Source organism: Aquarana catesbeiana, linkage group LG07 (genome assembly GCF_042186555.1).
Source record: "Aquarana catesbeiana isolate 2022-GZ linkage group LG07, ASM4218655v1, whole genome shotgun sequence".
In the NCBI taxonomy this organism is placed as follows: Eukaryota; Metazoa; Chordata; class Amphibia; order Anura; family Ranidae; genus Aquarana; species Aquarana catesbeiana.
In genome coordinates this window covers 333667830-333695338 of record NC_133330.1, presented here as the reverse complement: position 1 = coordinate 333695338, position 27509 = coordinate 333667830, and the positions used below count along the sequence as shown (strand labels likewise).

General features: G+C 43.0%; 1 protein-coding gene across 8 annotated transcripts in view; it reads right to left on the bottom strand.

The window, feature by feature from the left end:
• DAB1 (DAB adaptor protein 1) overlaps nt 1–27509 on the bottom strand; it is a 946282-nt gene that overhangs the window by 107646 nt on the left and 811127 nt on the right. For 6 of the 8 annotated variants that reach the window (XM_073593874.1, XM_073593871.1, XM_073593875.1 and 3 more), the window contains 4 exons: nt 16585–16716; nt 13965–14084; nt 10650–10688; nt 6274–6339 (listed from right to left, as the gene is read on the bottom strand). In XM_073593874.1, the coding sequence (XP_073449975.1) occupies nt 6274–6339; nt 10650–10688; nt 13965–14084; nt 16585–16716 (357 nt within the window). The remainder of the gene's footprint in view (nt 1–6273; nt 6340–10649; nt 10689–13964; nt 14085–16584; nt 16717–27509) is intronic. The other 2 variants (XM_073593877.1, XM_073593879.1) reach the window with 1 other exon arrangement.

Sequence of the window (27509 nt, the reverse complement as noted above, 5' to 3'; positions counted from 1 at the left end):
AAGCAGAACTCCGGCTTTCCCTTCAGTCTTGCACAGTTGTACAGGCTACTTTTTCTGGACTGAAATGGTTTCCTCTGATGTCACCGCACACTGTTCACTGACACTGATGATGGGGCACTCTTCCTCCCACTGACACCAATGACGGGGCACTCTGGCACTCTTCCTCCCACTGACACCAATGATGGGGCACTCTTCCTCCCACTGACACCAATGATGGGGCACTATTTCTCCCACTGATACCAATGATAGGGCACTATTCCTCCCACTGACACCAATGATGGGGCACTATTCCTCCCACTGACACCAATGATGGGACACTATTCCTCCCACTGACACCAGTAATGGGGTACTATTCTTCCTACTGACACCAATGATGGGGTACTATCCTTCCTACTGACACCAATGATGGGGTACTATTCCTTTCGCTGAAATCATTGATGGGGTACTACTCCTTCCAGTACCAATGATGGGGCACTATTCCTCCCATTGACACCAATGATGGGGCACTATTCTTCTTACTGACACCAATGATGGGGCACTATTCTTCCTACTGACACCAATGACAGGGCACTATTCCTCCCACTGCCACCAATGATGGGACACTATTCTTCCTACTGACACCAATGATGGGGCACTATTCTTCCTACTGACACCAATGATGGGGCACTACTCTTCCTACTGACACCAATGATGGGGCACTACTCTTCCTACTGACACCAATGATGAGGTACTATTCCTTCCAGTACCAATGATGGGGTACTATTCCTCCCACTGACACCAATTATGGGGCACTATTCTTACCATTGACACCAATGATAGGGTGCTATTTCTCCCACTGACACCGGCCCCTCTAAGGTTTGAAGGACAGTAAGTTGTCCCTTTATTTAGAAAGTTTGGAGACCTCTGATCCAGCCCATTCCTCCCCAGCTTGACTGTCCCTGCCTCTGCCCCTTTCATTTATTGGTTTTCCATTTCTTTCAACCATGGAGGCTCAGCATCACACATGGGCATGCATGCAAGTGCAGCCATTCTAGCAACACCCGCTCCTCCAGACTGACATCCACATCAAGAAATTTGGAAATTTGCATAACTAGCAGGGCCAGGCTGAGCCAATGAGTAGGCAAAAGAAACAGCTGCCTTAGGGTCTTCATCTTGGGGGGGGGCAAAAAAGGGCAGGACCTGCAACCGATGCTGCTGAAGTAGTTCATAGCTCATGGGATGTGGCGCATGACTCCAGACAATATCTGACTGGATGAGGTCTAGAGACATCGCATTCACCAACTCATCCAATCAGAGAATGCCTTCAAGGCATCCTGTGAATGGTGAAGATACCAAGTGAGCAAGCCAGTAGAAAAGGTGCTCATACAGAACCACGAATATTACAGGGCTGTCACTGAGCACTACAACAGGGATTTACAGCCAGGGCTGGTGCAAGGATTTTGACACCCTAGGCGAAACCTCATTTCTCCGCCCCCCCCTTCGGCTCCACCCCTGACTCCACCCTCTTTGCCCTGCCCATGTATACCACACCTTTTTAATGAAGTGCCCATCAAATGCTGCCTCATCAGCGCCCATCAAATGCAGCCTCACCAGCGCCCATCAAATGCTGCCTCATCAGCGCCTATCAATGCAGCCTCACCAGCGCCTATCCATACAGCCTACCAGTGCCCATCAATGAATGTTTGCTTGCTTCCATTCATTCGGGAGTCGGGACACAGTACTCCACCGCCGCTGTGCCTCTGACACTATGTGTGCCTGCTGATGCTGAGACTTAGTTGCTTGCTGCAGAGAGAAGAGAGTAGGAACACCAGTGGCCTGGCACCCTAGTCAGCAGCGCCCCCTAGTGGTGCTACCACTAGGCAAACTAGGCTGCCTAATTTGCCTAGTGGTAGCACCGGCCCTGTTTATAGCATCACCGTTGGCCCTCCGCATTTTAGATCTGGATGCTTACTTGCTAAACCAAGTTGGCTTAATATAAACATGCCAAAAAATATAATACTTGAAGTGCAGCTTTAAACATTTATGTGTTTTTGCTACATATTACCTGAATGATTTCAGCGCATATAACAACATTTAAAAAAAAAAACATGGCGCCCTTGCTTTAATGACGAGAAACAGCAATCATACCAATGTCAACAATTTGTGCGCGTACTAACCGGGCTTAATTTTATTTAGTAAAATCCATAATGCTAACAATTATGATAATTATATTCCCACGAAAATGTACATTCATGACATTTACTTCCTAATTTTCGCTTACGATGTTTTCCTTCCAGCCAATCAAAAAACAATCCGCAATGTTTCAGCTGATTCTGGAGTCTATTAAGGCTGCAAATGATCAGCTTTTCTGTGCTAAATTGTTCATTATACACCAAACGATATTATAAAAAAAAAAAAGTTACAGAAGAATCCGTGTTTCTTTCAATCTTTTTGGATTAAAGCTGAATTCCAGGAACTGCTTTTTTGATACATAGTTACATTGTTCCAGCTTGAATCAATGCAAGGATGTAGTACCACACCTAGTCGATCCCTGTCGAAGCTGAAAATCACTGTAGTAAAAACCACTACTACAATGATTGCCACTAGCCTTCAGGTCCTGTAGCTACTGTCTGCCCTACCCTATAATGAAAATGAGGGGGCGCTCAATTCAGCATGGGCACAATTCACCAGACATCTTTGATTCTTCTCACTAAATACAAGGTTTTCTCTAAATTGGACAAGGTGGAGATTGTGAAGCCACCACCACATCTCTCCACCTTGTCCAATAAGAACACTTTGCATTAATTGAGAAAATTAAAAGTGTTCTTGAATGGCGCCTATGCCAAGTGATGGACCTCCTGTGTTCACAATGCAGCAAGACAGCCTCTGAGCAAGGGACCTGGAAGTAAGTGGAGATCAGTGGAGTAGGGTTAACTACTACAGTGATTTCCAGCTTCCACAGGGACAAAGTGGAGATTGTGAAGTCACCACCACGTCTATCCGCCTTGTCCAATAAGAGAACACTTTGCATTAATTGAGAAAATTCAAAGTGTTCTTGAATGGTGCTTGTGCCAAGTAGTGGAACTCCTGTGTTCACAATGCAGCAGGACAGCCTCTCAGCACGGGACCCGGAAGCAAGTGAAGATCACTGGAGTAGGGTTAACTACTACAGTGATTACCAGCTTCCACAGGGGCAAGGTGGAGATTGTGAAGTCACCACCACATCTCTTCACCTTGTCCAAAAAGCAGAACCCTTTGCATTAATTGAGAAAATTCTAAGTGTTCTTGAATGGTGCTTATGCCGAGTGGTGGACCTCCTGTGTTCACAATGCAGCAGGACAGCCTCTCAGCATGGGACCTGGAAGCAAGTGGAGATCACTGGAGTAGGGTTAACTACTACAGTGATTCTCAGCTTCCAAAGGCATCGGTCATCCCACTTGGTCCACTGGCACCATACATAAAAGAGCCATACCTAAACTTCAGCATTAAGTTTTTTTTAAATTTAGATAGTGATCAGAGATCATACTTTATGTCTACTTTGTTTTCAATCTACTTTCTGAAAGTCCCTCTGGGGAAGGGTAAAATCATCTTTAGTTTCCAACTGCTGGGCCAATTGGCGCTATTCAGTTTGGATGGGTCTACTTTTGGCTCAGAGTGGTTAGTCTGGTCCTCAACATAGACACCCTTGTGTTGTAGGTAGACCTTTGGGTAGAAACAGGCCAATGTGGTAATTAGGTAGACCTATGGGTAGGAACAGGCCAATGTTTTAATTAGGTAGACCTTTGGGTAGGAACCGGCCAAAGTGGTAATTACTAGGTAGACCTTTGGGTAGGAACAGGTCATTGTGGTAATTAGGTAGACCTTTGGGTAGGAACAGGCCAATGTAGTAATCAGTTTTTAATTTGAGTGGGCAGTGGATAAGCCCTAGTAAAAACTCATATTCACCTATAATTAATAAGGCTGGTCTTTTTGGTCACCCTTTTTGTTTCTTTACAATGTAGTAATCAGCCCTTCTGTTAACTGCAGACAAAAACAAACAGCTAGTCCTTGCTTATTTATTTCTGGCTAATAAGCTGCTTGAAGTTCTCCTTTACCATGGATGCCAACTGCCCTGGATTTAACGAGACAGTCCCACATCTTGGCCCTTTGTCCTGCCAATGCTGTGTCCAGGGTCATGACCCGGGATAACAGCATCCACCTCATTTGAGATACTCAATAGTAACTCAAAAAGCCATCAATTGCAAGGAATCAGGGATTCAGCATATTTAGAGATGGGGGTCTGGTCAGGGACAGGTCAGTAAAGTAAGTGTACCTAGAGGTGGGGTCTAGGCAGGACAACTAGTAAAGTGGGTGTTATTTTGTCAGGCTTAACCAGAAAGTGGGTGGATGAATAGTGTCCCACAATCACAATGTTGGTAAGTAAGCTTTATTCTGTTCATAACGTAATTGTTATAGAAGACCATGTGATTCTATTGGCCTAGCATGATCAGACCAATAAAAATATACATGTAACTAGTAGGCCAACCATCACACTTGGAGGCCATAAGAAAAGCACAGAAAGATAGGCCAGAGAGCTACCAAGAATTGCAATACGATAGGTTTACTTCCTGTAGATTCTGGTTTCCAAGTCATGTGGAGGCTTCATGAGTTCCACTTTAAGACTTTAAAGGGATTAGTAAGTTGGTGATAGATGCTGGAGAGTTAAATCCTATGACCATAGTTTCTACTATCTCTTGGGGACTCTGTTGTTGAAATTTCTGCAATGAGTTGTTAAACCCATCCCTGTGCTGAGTTCTTGGGAGTTCTTGGGATTGTACACATGCTGTGCCTATTATGAAGGGTTCCCACCAACCCTGAGCTGAGTCTCTGGGTTTGTACATCTGCTGTGCCCATTATGAGGGATTTCCTCCATTCCTGTGGTGGTTTCCTAGGTCTGTACACTTGCTGTACCAATTATGGGGGGGGGGGGGGGGTCCCACTATCCCTCTATTGAGTTCCCTGGTCTGCACACCTGTTGTACCCAAGTAGTTCTCACCAAACCTGCTGTATTTTATAGATATTGTATACCATGGAAAATATAACAGGAGGAGCTGAGACACACAAAGATGGGGGGACACCCAAAACTCCCAGGTAGATGGAATTATGGCAAGCAGATCTCAGTATTGGAGTGTCCAGGACATATAGAAGGCCAAGGGGTTACTCAGCTCAAAAGTCTCTAACTATACCTAAAATACTCATTTTAAAGAGATCCTACATAAAAATGTAGGTAAAATTACACAAAATTAAAGTATTTTAGATGCTTACTTGATACTAGTGTTTTCCATTCCATATTTGATTTTTACGTCACCTGCAATATGCTTTTGAACTTGCTAAAAAAATTTGACTACTCCAGAAGAGTCCATATCCTAGCAGAGCCCCTTCTTCCTTGTCTGCCATAGCCCTTTCTTCTTCTGGGAGTGTCTAATTACTGTCTGTGCTGACCCAGCTCCTCCGCCCTTTCAACTCCTTACATAACCTTTAATGTAGTGGGAAAAGTGAAGGAGAATAGCTATATTCTATATGCTGTAGCTATATACTGTAAGTAAATAACATGCATACAATATGTTGAATGCACATATAATCTTATGGGAAGATTTTTGTTAAAATGAATGGTCCGACAAAAGTAGATGGACCCCTTTAAAGTACCCATGGATATGAGATTTCACAGTCTGGTCCAAATGCTTTTTATTTACTTGTACTTAGTGCTTTTGACTTCTATACAATGCAGACTGAAAATACATATAAATAGAATAACAATATCTAATAAATACATAAAAAAAAAAAAATATACATTATATATATATATATATATATATATATATATATATATATATATATATAAAAACTGTATAAGACATAATACATATAAAATAAAATATAAAAAAATAAACAAAATAATAATAAAAATAATAATAATAAAAAATAAAAAATAAATATTAACATAATCTACATGGTATAATAACGCAACCTTGAATTTTTTCCATACAATTTTAGGAATCCCTCTATCCCAACTTTCTAGTAGTAATAGTAGTAATACTTTTTTAATACTAGAAGTAATACAAAATTTGTGCCAAGCAAATTTCAGTGCCAACAATCAATATAAGATTATTATGATATTCTGACAACAGAATGCGGGTTCTGGTATTAGCAATGACCTAGCAGAATCTACTTTAGATGAATTCCTCGCTAAAAATGAATCAGTTTTTTTTTTTTTTTTTTTTTAAAGACACATCTGCTCTCCCCCTCTATAGGTACCTGGTATATGCTTTCCTCTGTGTCTGGGTCTCGTACGGACTCGTGGCCAGCTTCGAACACTATGTACTATGGTATCGTCCAGCAAAGGAGAAAAAGAACAGAAACCAGAGCGGGAAAAATAGAAAAGACAGAAAATTCAGAAACAAAAGTAAAGTAAGCAGCAAACAAGAAATTCAGAAAGTACACAGAGAGCATTTGATAAATCTCAGAAGTCAATACGTAGTGCTGCTGAGTAGCAGCTCTGGTGCCCATCTATAGACATGCCATTTGTATGTTCTTCTAGTGTCTGTGGGGACACATGGAGGTCGGTTTGGTCCCAAAACCCCAAAATGTGTAAAGAATTGTATCTATGAGAATGTTTTGAATATATATATATATATATATATATATATATATATATATATATGAAAAAAGTCGGGACACGAACTCCAATGCAATTCTTTATCCTGATTTTCAAAGATATGTACAAAACATGCAAGTCACTGTACAGTTGCGAGCGATACTGCTCTTCATCAGGCTTATCTGGCTGTGTCTGGCCTGATGAAGAGCAGTATCGCTCGCAACTGTACAGTGACTTGCATGTTTTGTACATATCTTTGAAAATCAGGATAAAGAATTGCATTGGAGTTCGTGTCCCGACTTTTTTCTTATCTAATTTGGTGGAAGTTTGGAGTCCACCTTGACAGTACTCCTAAATCAAAAAGAGAAAGAAAAGGAAGTAGCCCACCCATTGAAATGATTACCGTATATATATATATATATATATATATATATATATATATATATATATATATATATATATATATATATATACATATTTATAGATATGTTGGGACAACCATATTTACATACATGATGTGCTTTCCACTTAGTATCTACAATACCGGGACTGATCACGTGAGTAAACCGAAGACAGACATTCCCACCAAGCAGACTGGAAAGACCCATCCAAAACATAATTTTAGTGTAATTTTAAATGGGATAAATTATAGAAATAAAATTCACACTTTTATCTTTAGTAACACACTTTTTTTAATAAAAAAAACTGTTAAAAATAGAAAAATGTATTTTTTCACATTTTGCTAGTTTTTTTTTTTTGTCTACAGATTCCTTTAAAAATGTAAAAATAATAATAAACAAGTGAAATAAAATAAAACATGAATTGATAAAAAATAAAATATTTTTTCAACCTTAAAAAACATTTGTATTCAGTGGTGTATCATCCATGGGTGCAGGGTGTTCACTGTAAACGGGCCCCGAGGGGTGGGGGGGTCCACTGTGCTCTGACCAACACTGTACCGATGGATGATCTGTCCCTGGTTGACAACCAGGGATGATCGGTGCGGTGTGGGCTTGCACACGGGCCCACTCATTTCATGATACGCCCCTGTTTGTATTACTTTGTTATCTTAAATAATGACAAATTTATTACTGAATCAATAGGCCGATAGCAGGAATGTAAAAATCGCTCTGGTCCATAAGGGGTGTATAGGGAGTGAGAGATGTAGTGGTTGATATAGCGAGCAGAACCGGTGCTACCGAAATTGAATAACTATCACCGATTGTACCCAGGCTTGGTAGAATAACATACCATCAGGGTTCACCACTTATGTTATTAGGTTACTTAATTAATTTGCATAGCTCAGTCGAGATTTAATTTCCCCCTTCTTGCCATCACTGCCGGGATGGAGTTTGCTGTGAAGGAACGCAGCTGAGCGATACAGAGGAAGTGACATTGACGGCATTGTATAATACCGCAGATTAACTCATTGCCACCGTGTCACTTGTACTTGATCGAGATAATCTGATTTGGCTCAGAGAGCTTATTAATTCAGGATTAATACTAAAACAATGTGACTGCCAGCCGGCTGGGGTGTTGCATTCAGCAGTGAAGCCGAGCCCGGCTCTGACAACAAAAGGAGAACCGCGAGCTCCGAGCATAGCCGCCTGATTGTGCAATTTTTTTTTTCTCTTTTCCTGAACATTCATTTCCGCAGCTGATGGATGGCTCTTTTGTTATAGACTGTGAGAAGTGCATTGACTCCGGTGGCATGGAAATGGGGAAAGACGGTGGTTGTGTAGGCAGAACTGTTGCTAAGTGAAACAAATATTTTCCTTGCAGCACCGGGATCTAGGATTCAGTTTCTAACAGGGCTTAGTTTGTTTTCTTTGTGTTTAAGTGGATGTGTCTCTTCAGGTTCCTCCTACTTAAAAAGATTCTAATTTATATTATTATAATATTTATATTAGATGATACTTGAAATACTTAAATAATACTTTGTTCCAGTTTGTTACCGCTTTAATGCATAGAATGCATTAAGGTAAAAAAAAAACTTTAAAGGAGAAGTACGGGGAAAGCTCGTTTGGCTGTACTTCTTCTGTGGATCACATGAGTGCAGTTCGTTTTCAGCAGACAGTGGGCTGAAGCTCGCTGTAGGCTGATGTCACAGAGCCGGTCCAGGCTGGGGAAAGACCATGACAATATGGTCCGGGATCCGCTCACAACCCTGGACTGGCACCTGGCTCAGCCTCTCAGCGAGTCGCTGAGAGCCTGAGCTGGCCGCTCCTGCCCCCTCCACAGCCCAGCGCTCCAGTGAGTGTGGGGGCAGGGCAGAGGGTCTGTGACTGACAGTCACCAGCTCGCTGCTCATGAAGCACTGAGAACCGAGCGACCGGCCATCTTTGATCGCTCGGTTCTAAGTCTTAGAGCCGGCGAGGGACAGATGCAACATTGCTGCATCCACCTAGGTAGGTATGATTCTTGAAAAAAAAAAATGCCGTACTTCTCTTTTAAGCCTTTAGAACCACTTTAAAGCCCAACTGGGAAATCTGAAAAATCTCCCTGGCCGTGGGGCTGCATCGCACTGCAAGAGTTAATTGCTTGTTTATTCTAGGGGTAAAGGCAATTTAATGTACCCCATCTTCAGCTCCCCCCCATCGGACTGTGCCAGACAGGGCCGCTGATAAAGCAGTACAGCCAGTCCTGTTGTACCGGGTCCAGCCCTATCAGCTCAACAGGGGGACCCAGGCACCTTTACACTTAATTTCTGCAAAATAACAAACAGGGCTTTCTAAAGCCCTGTAGGAGCATAAATCTCAGTATGATCACATGCTTTGAAGGCTAGAGGAGAGATCTGGGGTCTAGTAGACCCCAGATCTCTCCATAAAGAGGACCTGTCATGGCTCATTCTATTACATGTTCAAAGCCGAGACAGGGGAGGGGCCAGAGTTGGGGTCAAGGGCGGGTCAAAGGGGTCCCAAAAGGTAGGCTGTACAAGGCCCCATGATTTCTAACAGCAGCCCTGCTGCCAGAGGATTGGGTAAGAAAATCTTATTTTCTATGCCCCCTAGGCTTAACTAAGCAGATTACTATAAAGATGAGAATGAAAATAATAAAAAGAAAATTAACAATAATAAAAAAAAGTCAGGGAAATAGATTATGCATGACAAATGTATTACAAAAATTCTCTTTGGGTCATGCATATACATTGCAGGGATTTAGGTAATTTCATTGCAAATAGTTTACGGGTAACCCAGTAACTCCTCCCTCCAGAGTGGGAGGGACTGCCTACTTTACTCACATGATCAGTCAGAGTGTTCTAGAAAGAGGCATGCTTCATCCTCATCACCCCTGTGTTCACAGCAAATGTTAAAAAGAAACTTATGTTTTTGGGTCATATTTTTTCGATATGTATACATTCTTTGTTTTACAAATAAACATTTAATACATGACAAGGATCCCCAAAGCACTATGGGTTAGGCAAAAAGAAAATACTGCTGTAATGATTTCCTTTCTGGCAGAATGGCGCTCAATAAAACCTAGGACTGAGCCATCTGATAAGGGATGAGTCACTGTGATGATTCATTCATCCACCTCTGTAGGTAAAAATTCAGCTTTAGCTATTGAGCTCTGTATACAACAGGTTTTTTCAACAAAGGGACAAATAGATAAACATTTTTAAAGGAGCCTAAAGCTCTACCTGATGGCTCAAAAAGAGAAATAAATAAAATTAATATGCAACATTACTTACTGTTTATTGATTTTTAAATCTCGACCACAATAAATATTAAATATAAAAACAAAACCAATGTACACCCCAAAAAAATGCTTGTTGTAGCAATATATTTCCCTTTTTTTAAAATAAATACTTGTATGTACTTAGGATTAGATTAACTGAATAGAAATTATACATTTTTCCATAATCCCATGTTACCTAACAAGAGTATAATTTAGGTAATTTAAAAATCAAATCTAAACAGCAGACAGTAATTTAGCAAAAGTAAAGAGTAGGCATTATAGACAAACAAGTACAAGCAGGGTTTTCACTGATACAGCGACTTTCATTAGTGAGCACATGCGTGTTAGATGCATTTACCTGATACACGGGATCTTCTACATCTTCTTCCAAAATAGTCTGAATCAAGCCAAGCAGAAGTAAGAAAGGAATGGGAAATAAAAGGTATAAGAATAAAAACTGCAATTGTATTGAAGGACAGGAAAGGCGAAGTTGGACAAGATTTCAGATCCAAGCATATTGATAGATTGATTTTTTTTATACCTACATCATCCATTAGAGCATATGAATATAAAAGTACATATATCAACATAGACAACACATTATCACATCATTAGGGATGATTTAAATGCCCATTACAGCTCCACGTGGATCATATCTTGCACCCATTACAGTACCACTAACAATATTTTTAACTTCTCTATAAGAGCAAGCTTTTTGCCTGAATATAGGCATGAAATATCCAGAGATTTTCAACAGGTGATCTCGGAGCTAATGTGTATGGACTTCCCCTATTGAGAGGGAATGCGATCTGACAGGTGATAAAACCTATTCCAATTTACAATTCCCTTTATAGACAACCACAGCCAGCAGCATGTTTCTGAGCTGATTTCCTTCTTGTCTTTCTCTTAATAGCAATAAAAACAACCATTTAGTTAATCTGGATACTCATACTTATTTAACCCACTGGTGGAACGAAAAACAAATGTATATGTATATCCTGCTTTAACAAATTATCATAGCAATACTTTCACCATACTGAATGAGAGCAAATCCATATACCCAAAAAGTAAACTCAACTTGCCCCTTTTAGCTTTTGGCAAGATCTAATTTCACATTTCAGTTAAAATATTTATTATTTTACTAATACTATTATTTGTATTATATTAAAGTATAACCCAGAAAATTTTGACTAGAAGGCATACAAAGAAACAAAAATTCCACCAATGAATGAATAGGATTGACTGTACTATAACAACATTTTACAAAATTTTACACTTAATTTTACAATATTACAAAAAACCTTTGCTGTAACCAGTGAGAGATTTCAAATTCTGTGTTTGTGATAAATCCACAAATAATGTGAATATCCTAAAGTAAACAGACTTTAAAGGGATAACTCCCTCTCCCCTAACTGATATACCAGTTTCAAATTGATTCCAGCTGATTAAAGTAATTGTAAAGCTTTATTTTTTGTTAAATAAAATAACAAACATGCCTATACTTACCTGCTCTGTGTAATGGTTTTGCACAGAGCAGCCCTGATCCTCTTCTTCTTGGGTCCCACACCGGCACTCCTGGCTCCTCCTCCCCACGAGTGCTCCCATAGAAAGACGCTTTTTTGGGGATACACGTGGCGGGTCTTACTCCTGAGCTGTCCTATCAGCACTTTTTGACACAAACAGCGGAACTCGAGCTCACCCCCCACTCCCTCATCACAGAATAAGATTGACAGATTGCTTTCAACCTGCCCTGTGAGGAAGGAGAGAGCCAAGAGAGGCGCTGCTCTCATGCACAGTGCTGGATTAGGATCTGGCTCAAGTAAGTATGGGGGAGATCCTGTGACACAGAAGGTTTTTTAACTTAATGCCTAAAATGCATAGGTAAAAAAAACCTTTAGGCTTTAGAACCACTTTAAACCAACTTGAATCTCTCAGAGCTTTGGAATGAGATATCCAGTGCCCAACCAAAACAAAAATGTAATGACCCTTTACATCTAAATTTACAGAAGAGGGGATATATACTGTTCTATTAATGTGTATATGTGGACAAACTAAAAATATATACCGTATATATATGAACCACATTTCTGAAATACAGGCACATTACTCCATTTGTCTCTTTACAAACACTGCAAGAGCACAAAAATAACTGTTGGTCCTGTCAGTAATCCAGTGAGCTCCTAACTTATCCTTTGAGCCAACAGCATTGCCTCTTCTGCACTGAAATGCCAATAAGTGTTGGCAGCCCTGTTTAACCTGTTGCCATCAACGTAACACATATGTGCAGTTGCAAAAGTTTGAGCTTTAAAGCCCACATGTTGCACCTAAGCGCTCTCCCAGCATAGAGCCCATGTGCAATCTGAGATGCTGGACAGCTCCCTGCCTGATTTCCTTAGACAATCTTGTTTTGTGTCTTATCTCTCTTGAACCTTGAACTCTTTGCTCCTCCCATGTCCCTTCCATGCCTTTGCACTCCCAGTTTGCCAGATTATTGTGCTCTCTCCAGCCAATATCTCATTCTTGTCACTGCCTCTGCCATGCTTGTTCCTTGACTACACTCCTGCTTGATCCCAACCTGCGACCACTTGTTACCAACCTATAGCTTGTTTACTGACTACGCCTCTGCTTGATCCCCACCTGCTATATCTGCTACTGGACCCTGGCTTGCTCACCTCCTGGTGGGGTGATCCTGAGGACCACGACCTGGTACTAACATGTGGCAAAACCCATCTTCATCATTGGGAGGTCTGATTAGACCCCGCACCTTGGATGAGCCCACATCTTCTGCCAGGGTGACCTGCTGCTGCACTTATCCAGGTGCTCAGTGGGAGCCTCTCTACTGCTATAGCCTTGGGTCTCTGAGCCTGACCCCTGGCCATGACACAGAGCTGGCAGGGCCACCTCCAGATCTTGTGACCACTTTGACAGCCAAACACATTGGTCACATGATCACTAATCCTTCCTGCTCGCCACCAAGTATTTAGAACTTTTAAAAGGGATGCTGGGGCGGGGGCAAAAGGGGTTAAAATATTTTCTGTTGGACAACAGAAAACATCCTATCTTATGGAGAAGACTGACAACACTGCTTGGGATTTCAGCATAGTAGGGTCATTGTTGGCAGCTCACTATAGGAAGTTAGGTTCTGGTAGATGAAGATAGAAAAGGGATAAAACGTGGAAAAATGTACTTGTATTGCAAAAATGTACAAAGTTAAACCCTTCCCGCTCTGCCCCGGCATTCCTTTACATAAGTCTATATGCCATGGGGCTAGACAGGACTTTCTGATCACGTGATAACTGTGATTGGCTGGCACAGCGGTCACATGATTGGGAGCATATCCTGCTGGCTCTCGTTAATGACTAGAGACAGAGAGCTGGTTTATGACAGCTCGGTCACTGTGCTATGAGCATGCTCTCAGCACAGAAATCTTGGCCGTCCATGGATGTATATGTGTGGCGTGTGAGCATTTAGGTTCACCCTCTCTGCTGCCACACATATGCATCACGTAGGCGACACAAGCTTAATTATCCAGTAGCAACAAATAAAATTTTTCTAATTTCGTAAAAATTATTTAGTCACCCTAAAAAAAAAAAATCACGCTAGCGCCTTATGTTAACGAGTATAAGCTTTACCGCCGACCAAATAAAAATGCTCCGCGAGACAGCGTAGGTACCTGATATACGGCCTGCTCGCACTGTTTATCCTTTTGTGCCTTCTTTTCCATTTCCTCCCTCTGCTTCAGCTCGTAGATAAGCTGGAACAAATCTCGCAAATCCAAAATGACTGGCTCGGCCTGAAATCGAAGGACAGAGTTTGAAATTAGTTTTCCGTCAGGATTTCATCTATTTCACTCCTGACAGAGGCAAAAACAACGCGGATTCTAAATAGCGCCTGACTCTTCGGCATAATCAGGGACTTGCTACACCGCCACGTTTAGCATGAAGATCAAACTTTCCCAAGGAAGCGATTTATCAAGAGAGGGTGAAGGAAACGCATCTTCTACTGACAGTGCATACATTTATGCATCTCTCTCCCTGGCTCATGTTTAAGGATTTTGTGATAAAATATGAAGTGGGTTCAGAAATAAGATGAAAATAGACTAGGCAAGTGTGTATTTTTTATCCTAGGAACCTTTTCTGCATAATGCATCTGAATTTTTCTTCTGCCTCTGATAAATGACACTGAAACACCAAATACTGCACTCAGCTTACATTATAGTATAGAAAAAAAGAGCCACATGAAATATAAATAGAAACACTATGCAATACAGAAAATCACTGAGAATGCAGCCTATCCATTCGGTAGAGACCGGTGACATCACAGAGGATACAGCCTATCAATTCACCAGAGGCCGTCAATATCACTGAGAATGCAGCCTATCAATTCACTAGAGGCCGTCAATATCACAGAGAATGCATTCTATCCATTCACTAGAGACCAGTGACATCACTGAAAATGCAGCCTATCCATTCACTGGAGAGCGATGACATCACTGAGAATGCAACAAACCCAACCACTAGAGACCAGTGACATCACTTAGAATGCAACCTATCCATTCACTAGAGACCAGTGACATCACTTAGAATGCAGCCTATCCATTAACTAGAGACCAGTGACATCACTGAGAATGCAGCCTATCCATTCACTAGAGACCGGTGACATCACTGAGAATGCAGCCTATTAATTAACTAGAGACCGGTGACATCACTGAGAATGCAGCCTATCCATTCACTAGAGACCGGTGACATCACTGAGAATGCAGCCTATCCATTCACTAGAGACCAGTGACATCACTGAGAATGCAGCCTATCCATTCACTAGAGACCGGTGACATCACTGAGAATGCAGCCTATCCATTCACTAGAGACCGGTGACATCACTGAGAATGCAGCCTATCCATTCACTGGAGAGCGATGACATCACTGAGAATGCAACCAACCCAGCCAATAGAGACCAGTGACATCAATGAGAATGCAGCCTATCTATTTACTAAAGACCGGTGACATCACTGAGAATACAGACTATCCATTCACTAGAGACCAGTGACATCACTGAGAATGCAGCCTATCCATTCACTAGAGACCGGTGACATCACTGAGAATACAGACTATCCATTCACTAGAGACCAGTGACATCACTGAGAATACAGCCTATCCATTAACTAGAGACTGGTGACATCACTGAGAATGCAGCCTATCCATTCACTAGAGACCAGTGACATCACTGAGAATGCAGCCTATCCATTAACTAGAGACCAGTGACATCACTGAGAATGCAGCCTATCCATTCACTAGAGACCAGTGACATCACTGAGGATGAAGCCTATCCATTCACTAGAGACCGGTGACATCAATAAGAATGCAGCCTATCCATTCACTAGAGACCAGTGACATCAATAAGAATGCAGCCTATCCATTCACTAGAGACCAGTGACATCACTGAGAATGCAGCCTATCCATTCACTAGAGACCGGTGACATCACTGAGAATGCAGCCTATCCATTCACTAGAGACCGGTGACATCACTGAGAATACAGACTATCCATTCACTAGAGACCAGTGACATCACTGAGAATACAGCCTATCCATTAACTAGAGACTGGTGACATCACTGAGAATGCAGCCTATCCATTCACTAGAGACCAGTGACATCACTGAGAATGCAGCCTATCCATTAACTAGAGACCAGTGACATCACTGAGAATGCAGCCTATCCATTCACTAGAGACCAGTGACATCACTGAGGATGAAGCCTATCCATTCACTAGAGACCGGTGACATCAATAAGAATGCAGCCTATCCATTCACTAGAGACCAGTGACATCAATAAGAATGCAGCCTATCCATTCACTAGAGACCAGTGACATCACTGAGAATGCAGCCTATCCATTCACTAGAGACTGGTGACATCACTGAGAATGCAGCCTATCCATTCACTAGAGACCGGTGACATCAATAAGAATGCAGCCTATCCATTCACTAGAGACCGGTGACATCAATAAGAATGCAGCCTATCCATTCACTAGGGATCATCAACATCTCAAAGAATATATGGATGCATTGTATTCTTTTACATTTAGTGTTCATTCAGGAGAAGAACATATTTGCATGGAGCCAGTGAAGATGTGGAAACCCAATATCCTATCTATGAGATATTTTGGGTTTTACATTCAGGTAGACCTGCAGTCGGCGCACTAATAGCTGGTGAAGAAGTAAATTTGGATTTCGCACATTTACTGAAATTCCATTTACAAGAGGTGGAAATGGATGAAAAACACAAAGTAATACACTTACCGCCTGAGCAGTTTTTATTGCCACAAATCTGTGGTTTCCCTCCTTCCCGCATACATATCCAAACGCCCGATGGTCTGTAATGTCCTTGGCGATGTATGAGATTTCGTGTACTGCATGGTGATGATGAAGGATCTACAGAAATAAAAAAGAAAATGTAATACCCCAACACAAAATTTTTAAAAGAAATGGAGAGTTTAGAAAAGAAACAAAATGAGGAATGAAAGTTTCCCACAAGTCAATTGTATTATTATTATTATTTTGTTTAGTTCAAAAAAAGAGGGGAATGGTTCCATTCTTTGTTGCACTTTTATTACTCCTCTTGTCTCAGGGGGATTTTTCATGACTTCCTGTCCTATCAAAGTTGCATTTATCATAGAACTGAGAGGAACTGTCCAGTGGAGACACATGCAAACTATTATCAGTTTGGCATTCTCAATGCCGAAGCAACATAGAACGGACGAGGCAAGACTTTGAAGACCAAAGCTCATGTTTTCAGGCCATTGCTCTACAAAGCCATGGGGGCACCTTGATTTGTGCTGTTGGAATGTATTTTTTCTTAAAGCCTACTTAAAAAAAAAAAATACATACACATCAATTCAGTCAATGAAAACCACTAGCCAGTCAGATGATGATACTATGGTGGATTATGCTGAAGTAAAACATCCACCCTGATTGTCTTGTTAGATTTTCAGACTTGGACATAAAAAAGACGTAAAAGGAGGATTTTTTATTCCTTATCAAGTGTGGTGGATTATGGGATAATGCTTCCAAATAGCTGGTATTAGGGGACTTTAGCTGTATGATCCCGGGTAATGCAGCCGGCTGATTGTTGTATTGATTGTGGAGGGGGAAAAAAAATCTCTAGTTTCCAAACAGTGGTGACATTAAAGGGGCTATCAAAGAATTACAATTTGATATTAAACAAATGATCTTGTTATGACCATTAAGACAATAAAATCCACAGAATTTCCAAATCCTGCTCTACTTGGGTTTCATCATCTTCTAAGAAAATTCACAATAGGTTGTATAAAGGATAGATTTTTGACTTTGATGACAATCTTCCCCGATAGACTCATGCATCTAACAAATACAGCCTTGAGCCTTTTTTTTCTTGTGACACTTTGTCAATAAAGTTTATGAAAAGGCAATTTTTTTTTAGCTTTAGACAGAGGTCAGGTTTTTATTGTTGTCTGTGTTCCTGTTAGGTGGATACTTCCTGCTAAGCTCACATCTTCAGGGATCCATTCTTTACACATGGCCACTGGCACTTCCGAGTTCCACCTGAAGTGCCGGCACTATGACCAATCAGGAGAAAGCTCTCCTGAGTGGTGCTCACTTGAGGGCTAGGTGACATATTGCTTATCGCTCACTATGCCTAAGCCAAGCCCCACACTGCAATCCTCAGTGCCTGTCTCCATACTTTCAGTGATCCCATCTGTGTTTCCAATGACCCCTGTGTGCTCCTGTGTCTCCAGTGACCCTGTGACCTCTGGCTACTCCTGTGTCTCCATTTGGCCCCTGATCATCTCTGTATCTCTAAGTGCAGTCCTCAGTTCCTGTCTCCAGTTATCCCAGTGATCCCTGTGCACTCCTGTGCCTCCAGTAACCCCTGTGCTGCCTGTGTCTCCAGTGTCCCCTCTGACCCCTGTGCATTCCTGTATCTCCAGTGTCCCCTGTGGCCCTTGTGCACTTCTGTGTCTCCAGTAATCCCTGTGCTGCCTGTGTCTCCAGTGTCCTCTGTGACCCCTGTGCATTCCTGTGTCTCCAGTGTACTCTGTGCTCTCCTGTGTCCCCTGAGCACCCCTGTGTCTCCAGAGTCCCTTGTGACCCCTGAGCGCTACTGTGTCTCCAGAGTCCCCTGTGCGTTCCAGTGTCTCCAGAGTCCCCTGTGACCCTTGAGCACTCCTGTGTCTCTAGAGTCCCCTGTGACCACTGTGCGCCCCTGTACCTCCAGTGTCTTGTGTGACCCCTGTGCGCTCCTGTGTCTCCAGAGTCCCCTCTGACCCCTAAGCATTCCTGTGTCTCCAGAGTCCCCTGTGACCTGTGTGTGCTCCTGTGTCTCAGAGTCCCCTGTGACACCTGTGCACTCCTGTGTCTCCAGTGTCCCCTCTGACCCCTGTGCATTCCTGTATCTCCAGTGTCCCTGTGGCCCTTGTGCTTTTCTGTGTCTCCAGTAATCCCTGTGCTGCCTGTGTCTCCAGTGTCCTCTGTGACCCCTGTGCATTCCTATGTCTCCAGTGTACTCTGTGCTCTCCTGTGTCCCCTGAGCACCCCTGTGTCTCCAGAGTCCCTTGTGACCCCTGAGCGCTACTGTGTCTCCAGAGACGCCTGTGCATTCCAGAGTCTCCAGAGTCCCCTGTGACCCTTGAGCACTCCTGTGTCTCTAGAGTCCCCTGTGACCACTGTGCGCCCCTGTACCTCCAGTGTCCGGTGTGACCCCTGTGCGCTCCTGTGTCTCCAGAGTCCCCTCTGACCCCTGAGCATTCCTGTGTCTCCAGAGTCCCCCGTGACCCCTGTGCGCACCTGTGTCTCCAGAGTCCCCTGTGACCTGTGTGTGCTCCTGTGTCTCCAGAGTCCCCTGTGACACCTGTGCACTCCTGTGTTTCCAGTGTCCCCTGTGTCCCTTATGCACTCCTGTGTCTCCAGTGTTTCCTGTTGTGCTTGAATTAACAGTGTCCCCTATGACCCTTGAACACTCCTGTGTCTCCAGTGAGCACCCTCATGTCTCTAAGTGTGAGCACTTGTGTCTTCAATTGTGCCCCTGTGTGCTGCTGAGACTCAAGATTACCCCTGTGTCTACAAAAAGCCTTCAGAACACCTTGCAATTGTCTGGCCTACTACGCTCTGTCGCTGTGCTTGGACTGGCTGTGTTTGGAGGAAAAAAAATGCTGGCTATGACCCTAAGAACACCATACCTAGCACAGAGTTGAAAATATTATACTTTGGGGCTGTTTCTCTGCTAAAGGTACAGACTGACTTTGCAGCATTGAGGGGCCAATAGACAGGGCCATGTATTGAAAACTCTTGGATGAGAACCTTCTTCCCTCAGGCAGAACACTGAAGATGGGTCATAGATGGGTCTTCCAGCATGATAATGACCCAAAACATACTGCCAAGGCAACCAAGGGATGGCTTAAGAAGAAGCACATTAAGGTCATGGAGTGGCCTAGCCAGTCTCCAAACCTTAATCCCATAGAAATTTTATGGAGGGAGCTGAAACTTCGAGTTGCCAAGAGACAGCCATGAAACCTTAAGGATTTAGAGAAGATCTGTAAAGAAGAGTGGACCAAAATACCTCCTGAAATGTGTGCAAACCTGATCACCAACTACAAGAAACATCTTACCTCTGTGATTGCCAACAAGGGTTTCCCCACCAAGTACTAAGTCATGTTTAACTTGGGGATCAAATATTTATTTTACTCACTGCTACTCAATTTATAACTTTTATATCATGTGTTTTTTTTTTTTTTTAATTTTGGTTGATATTCTATAATTTAAAGTACACCTATTAACAAGCGGGTAAGCTTACAAACTCTGCAGGCAATCAAATAATTATTTTCCCCACTGTGTATATATACTGTATATAGTTGAAGTCCTTCAACCGAGACAGATATGGAACCACATAAAGACGCCACAAGACTTACAACACAACATAGACTTGAAGTGTGCCCTCATACTGGTCGGAATGCCAAGAAAGGGGGCATACCCAAGATAAGTACAGTGGAACGTTGATTTACGAGTAATGCGGTTAACTAGCATTTTGAAAGAAAGGCAACTTTAAAAAAAAAAAATCCTGACTCGGTTTGCGAGTGTTGTCTCGCAAATGAGCAGGATACAAGCCAATGGGGTGAGCAGTACCGCATTTGGCCAGAGGTGCGAGGGCGCCGGTGACACTCGGAACGGTTCAGGGCCGTTCGGAAATACTCTAAATCACTCGGAAATATTCGGAAACACTCAGAAATACTCAGTTCCCGAGTGTTTCCGAGCCTTTCCGAGGGTTTCCGTGTTCAGCCGTGCTGTCACTGAGTATTTCCGAGGCTCTCCGGCGCCCCCCCCAACCTCTGGCCACATGCGGTATTGCATGCAATAGAAGTCAATGAGGAACGAATTATCTTCGTTTCCATTGACTTCTATGGGGAAACTCGCTTTGATATGCGAGTGCTTTGAATTACAAGCATCCTCCTGGAACGGATTATGCTCGTAATCAAAGGTTCCACTGTAATGGATAATTGTAGAAGAGGAATGAGCAAGGAGGTGCCCTGAAAAAGGGGAATGGGTGGGAGGGTATCGCGCACCGGAACTGACAAGGGATACAGGTGAGTGGGCTGCTTAAATACCCCCCCGGACTCCTCCCATAAATTCAGGCCACCATACTGGCCTTCTATATATATATATATATAAGAAGGCCAGTACATATATATTTTATATATATATATATATATATATATATATATATATATATATATATAATTATATAAATATGTGAAATATATAATTTAAATATATAGTAAATGATAAATTTATGAATATATTTCCAAAATCTGCCCAATGGGTGGAAATAATGTCGCCAAGGCTGAATAGAAACCTAAGACTAGCATTTGTACCATTCCTTTTTACTTCTGTCACAAATGATTTGGCGTACTTGTGAAAGTTGGCGTATTTGCATCTAGTAAATTATGAAAAAGGTGATTGAAATATTGTCCAACAAACTGACAAAAGAATATTAAGTGAGCGCAGAGCCAAGTGAATGTCAACCGGGCAGCAAAATAGCGCTAAATCAACGTATCAAAGGGCGACACGTTGGAGCGGCTCTTCTCAATGACAACCTCGATTTGGGCAGATTGCATTGGACACAAAGTCATGGAAGTAATAGAGAGCTGGAATGAGCCGCGCTCCCATTCCTATCAACATTTTCTGCATTTCATTTTACAGTCACAGATGTTACCCGGTCTCCTTCTCCTGCTCACTACGCCAAATGTTCATGTTAATATCCCGGCACAAGTATTATGCTAAAATTCCAATGAATATGCGATGCATGTCAGTCATTACGGCATTATACACCCATTTGAAATTATCAGTAATATTCAGAATAATTCAAAAACCATTCTGCGCAGTGTATGTTTAATAAGCTGATAATAGCTCAGACGTTTAAAGAGTCGTTTCGATACGCGATGGCCCTTTTTTTTTCCATGTGGGAGTATTTAATAAGGCAGTGAATAGAAGGGAAGAGTGGTCACATGGTTTACAGACCACAGGAAATAAAAGGGTTGATAGGAAATCCATTTGTTATATTGAAAAAAAAAAAAAAGATTCACAACTGAAAATGAAGACTTTTTTTTTTTTTTTTACTCTTTAGGCAAATGAGGAAAAGTGCAGAAATGTGTCACACAGAAGAACTGAAATCCAGGGACAAGTCAGGCTGGGGAGGAAAAAGCTAGATGATGCTGGATGGCATCCTGTCAAGAAATCAGACTTGATGCAGCTTCTAATGCACACTGTGAGAAGCTCACAGCGTGCAGTGAAATCAGAGTCAGCTATTTTAGTACAGGAGAGGAGCAAGTGCAAGAACTAAGAGGCAAGGCTGGAGCTCACTGTGACGGCACTGACCAATCAGAATCGATCTGGTCCATCCCAGACGTGCTGCACAGAGAAGAGGGAAAGGAGCGGGGAGAAGATTTTGCTGCACTGACAGCTCAGGATCATTGGACGTAAGTACAGCAAGGACTGGTAGGGTTGGCGAGGGTGCACGGTGTTAGTTCACCTTTCACTCCCCGGCATGGTATCCTATGTGTTCATGCACACGGAGGCTTTTAGCAGCGTTTTGTGGCGGGAGAGTTTAGTGACCGAAAATAAAACAAAACACTAAGTGCGCGTTTTGGAGCAGCAGCGTTTTTTTCTTCCTAAGCGGAGGCCGGCAGTGTCCTTAACAACCAGTGAATAGCGGGCCAGCAAGCCGGCATGTCCTCAACAACGGATCCATCATCAGCTGTCAACGGGCTTCCCCGCTGACAGCTGAATGTAAAAAAATTGCAATTACAATAAAAAATTGTGAAAATAACCTCACGCCAAAAATTTTTAAAGAACAACAGCGTGGGGTCCCTCCCGAAATCCATACCTGACCCCTATCCGAGCATGCTGCCAGGCCAGGAAACAGGGGTAGGGGGGGTGAGCGAGCGGACCCCCCCTCCTGAACCATACCAGGCTACATTCCCTGTGAATGATGATGTTGATGAGGACAAGGGCCTCTTCCCCACAACCCTGGCCTGGCCAGTTGCGGGGGTGACCTATCGTAATCTGGAAGCCTCCTAAACCAAGTGGGCCCCTAGATGGTCAGACATTCCCATAGACACACTCCTAAACCTTGTGGATGGCCTCCCCAGAAGAGTTGAAGCTGTTATAGCTGCAAAGGGTGGGCCAACTCAATATTGAACCCTACGGACTAAGACTGGGGTGCCATTAAAGTTCATGTGCGTGTAAAGGCAGGCGTCCCAATACTTTTGACAATGATATGTATATTTCCCCACAAGGTCTATAGCTACAGAGGTGAGTGATGGCTTATTTAAAAGTGCTGTTCCTGTTTGTTGAAAATATGTGTATACTTCAGTGTGCATAGCAGTGGCGACTGTTGGTTTTTTATTTGGAGGGGCGGCAAACAATCCACCCGCCGCCACCCCCCTGGTCAGGTGGTCAGGTCCAGGTCACTGATAGCACCTCCCCCCTCTCCCCCTGGTCGGTCAGTCAGTCAGCCAGGGCCCTGCACTTACCCATCTCGCGGGTAGCGCTCCGGGCGGCACACCCCCCCCCCCGCCCTTGCCCCATCTTGCAGGTAGCACTCGGGGCAGCGGCAGCTTCTCTCTGGGCTCTGGGCAGCTGCTGTCATGGTTCCCTAGTGCCTCCTTCCTCCTCCTCCTGGCAGCCAATCCGATCGGATCTCCTTTGGGCAAGGAGGAGAATCAGTGATAAAATAGCAAATATTCATTCGCAACTGGGTGGGCTACACTGCGCCCCGAGCCCACCCTTTTTTGAAGCCAATTAGAGCTTCAGGCTCTAATCATGTGCTTCAAAAAAAAAACAAAAAAACCCTGGTTGGAATCCATGCGTCCGCTGTCCTGCATGTAGATCACATGGGTAGGGGGGGGGCAGCGCCTGTGCGCCCCTAATGGAACGGGCCGCCACTGGTGCATAGACTTGAAGGAGGTTGTGTTTGAAGAATAACTAACAGAAAGCCTAGTTATCCAGAAGAGATTATTTTGTAGCTCATGTCATTCCTATTATATTAAAATATTGAGCAATGAAAAAGAGAGAACGGCTTTAATGAATAAAAAAATAAAACGATGACTTTTCCACGATTGTTAATGTGTAAAGGGAATATTGTATTTGCTGTCAGAAAATTGGCATTTAGAAGTTGTTTTTTTTTTTTCCATACGGAAATGTCATCACTATGCGAAAAAACATCATATTCCTACCAAAACGCGTCGTTATCATTTGATGCTCTCGCATGACTTAACATCGCTCCGTCCTGTCGCTCCGCGTTGTACGATAAAAAAAGTTAAAGTGCGCGTTTGGCTGTTACACAACGTTACAATGTTTCCAGTCGCACTTTGTTAGACAGCGAGCCGGGGAAATTCAAATACGGGTTTTTTGTAGCATGCTAATTAGGAATGAGGAAGATTAAGAGGTTTTATGGTGGAAATTAAGAGATTCAGCGAAATGTCTCAATTTTGGTAAAATGTGGCTGTAGATCGGGGGGGGGGATCCGAACTCTGGGCCTCTGCAAGATTTTATCTGATCCTTCTATGTGAGAGGGGAGTCTGATGTAGGAGCCCGTTCACACTGGAACGCAGGTTCCCCGTGCTTTTGCCATACCACTTCCAAAATGCATCTGCTGTGGGTGTCAATGTATTCCTAACAGCACCCTAAACGCAGATCGCAAGCACAGTGTGTTTGCCTGCCCCGGATCACATGGTATTACAGTACATGCACTACTTTTGGTGGGATCCAGTGTGATTTCAGCCAGTGATTTCAGCTCTAATCAGGCAAACTAGTCAGTCGCCTTAGGCCTTGCCCCCACAAGGGCCTCGCAGCCGCCTAATTCGCCCGTACCGCAACCTCGATGATTCGCCGGGACCGTCCTGCAATATGATCCATTCTCGACCTGGAGTCCCGGTGAATCAGAGTCCCGCAATGCCCACAGTTCACACTGCCTTCTGCGAATCGCTGTGGGTGTCAATACATTGTTAATGACATTCCGATATATGGGGGAACTCTGTGCTGGTTGCTGGGTTATATTAACCTGACCTTCATGTAAATGGAGAAATATGCGTGTAATATATAATATATATGTAAAATATATATCTGATTAAAGAAGAATTAGATTAGAGAAAATTCTATAAACGGTGAATTCATAGTTCACAGAACTCTTAATATATGCAATTTATACAGTTAATTTTTTTATCACTTAAATTATTTTTCCAATTATGGATGTGAATGGGGCCTCATGTCTCAGATTTGCCGAAAGGCCTCACAAAGCCTAGAGCCGCCTCTGATTTCAGCTAATTCAAATGAATGGACTGAAAATTGCACCACACTGAATCGCACAGGAATCGCACCGGAACATGGACTGTGCTCCTCTTCAATTCAGATGTAAACCAGGACTCTGATGGGGATCTTGATGTAAGAGAGAACTCTAATGGGTGTTCTGATATAAGGGGGGGTGGGGGGCTCAGATGGGGTCTCTTGTGTAAAGATAACTCTGAAGGAAGGGGGGGGGGTCTAATTTAAGGAGAAGATTTGATGGGGCTCCAGATATAAGGGGGGCTCAGATGGGGGCTCTCATCAAAGGGGAACTCTGATGTAAGAGGGGGCTCTAATGTAAGGGGGAGTATGATGTAAGGGGACACTCTAATGTAAGGGGGACTATGATGTAAGGGGACACTCTAATGTAAGGGGGACTATGATGTACGGAGACACTCTAATGTAAGGGGGACTATGATGTAAGGGGACACTCTAATGTAAGGGGGACTATGATGTAAGGGGACACTCTAATGTAAGGGGGACTATGATGTAAGGGGACACTCTAATGTAAGGGGGACTATGATGTACGGAGACACTCTAATGTAAGGGGGACTAAAATGTAAGGGGACACTCTAATAGAAGGGGGACTAAAATGTAAGGGGACACTCTAATGTAAGGGGGACTATGATGTAAGGGGACACTCTAATGTAAAGGGGACTCTGATGTAAGGGGGCACTCTAATGTAAGGGGGACTATGATGTAAGGGGGCACTCTAATGTAAGGGGGACTATGATGTAAGGGGGCACTCTAATGTAAGGGGGACTATGATGTAAGGGGACACTCTAATGTATAGGGGACTATAATGTACGGAGACACTCTAATGTAAGGGGGACTAAAATGTAAGGGGACACTCTAATAGAAGGGGGACTAAAATGTAAGGGGACACTCTAATGTAAGGGGGACTTTGATGTAAGGGGACACTCTAATGTAAGGGGGACTATGATGTACGGAGACACTCTAATGTAAGGGGGACTATGATGTAAGGGGGCACTCTAATGTAAGGGGAACTAAAATGTAAGGGGACACTCTAATAGAAGGGGGACTAAAATGTAAGGGGACACTCTAATGTAAGGGGGACTCTGATGTACGGAGACACTCTAATGTAAGGGGGACTATGATGTACGGAGACACTCTAATGTAAGGGGGACTATGATGTAAGGGGGCACTCTAATGTAAGGGGGACTCTGATGTAAGTGGGCACTCTAATGTAAGGGGGACTCTGATGTAAGGGGGCAATCTAACGTAGGGGGAACTATTATGGGGACTCTGACTGACAGGATTATGATATAGGGGTGGACTCTGAAGGGAACTCCCACATAAGAGGAACTCCAATATGGTGGAAACTTTGATGGGGACCCTGTATAGACGCTCCAGGTGGGTATCCAACGTGCAGCAGGCAGACCAAAACGACTTGCAACCGAGAAGCGCTGTGAAGCCAATGGGATGACCGCACACCAGAATCATAAATCCAAGCAGAAAACTTTATTGCAGTAAAATCCACCAAACACAGTCACCGGAGCTGGGAACAAATGTTAACGTGTTTCGCGCTAAACTGAGCTTAATCATAAACAATTTGATGGGGACTGTGATGTAAGAGATGTATGGAGCGTCCAATCAGGTCCGCCTGAAAAACTGACAGATGGACCTGATCTGAGCGCCCGTGTGAAAGGGGCCTAACTCTCTATCCATCCAAAAAAAAAATACTATAAAGTAATACTAAACAGAGAAGTGTTAATCGCCATAATTCATTCACATAAATCATAATATATATATATTACTAGTGTATTTTTTTCTTGAATCCTCTAAGTACCTTATTCCTGCAGCGCTATTGTGTGGTCACATGATCTTTCCCTGTTCTTTGGCCTCTGCAGGAAAAGAGCTTTGGGAGGGGCTTCTATTATCGCAGTGTGAGTCTGTGTCTGGCCAGCCCTGATTGGTGCTGTGCTGGTCACATGACTAAAAAAAAAACCTGTTTCAGAAGAGCAATTAAAATTAAAGGCCAGTTCCCACCGGTGCGATGACTGACAATAAGTCTTTATTGAACCTCAAATGTGTATTTTTTTGCACATTATTATGGTGTAGGCGGAGTCAGAAATGATTGGCACCAGCCTTCACTTTGTTCAGAGGATATCTGAATCCAAGACTCTTTTTTTTTTTACTTTACAGGTATTAGCAATTACATTTGATATATTGAATACTGATTTATATTAAAACCATGGTATTATCAATAAGCATACTATATCCCACCCCCATAGCAATTGGAGAACATGGAGGAGGAGGGAGGGACGGGATTTTCATGTATACGCCCACATATGTGACTCTATAGTCACATGACCTGCACAGATAAGAAA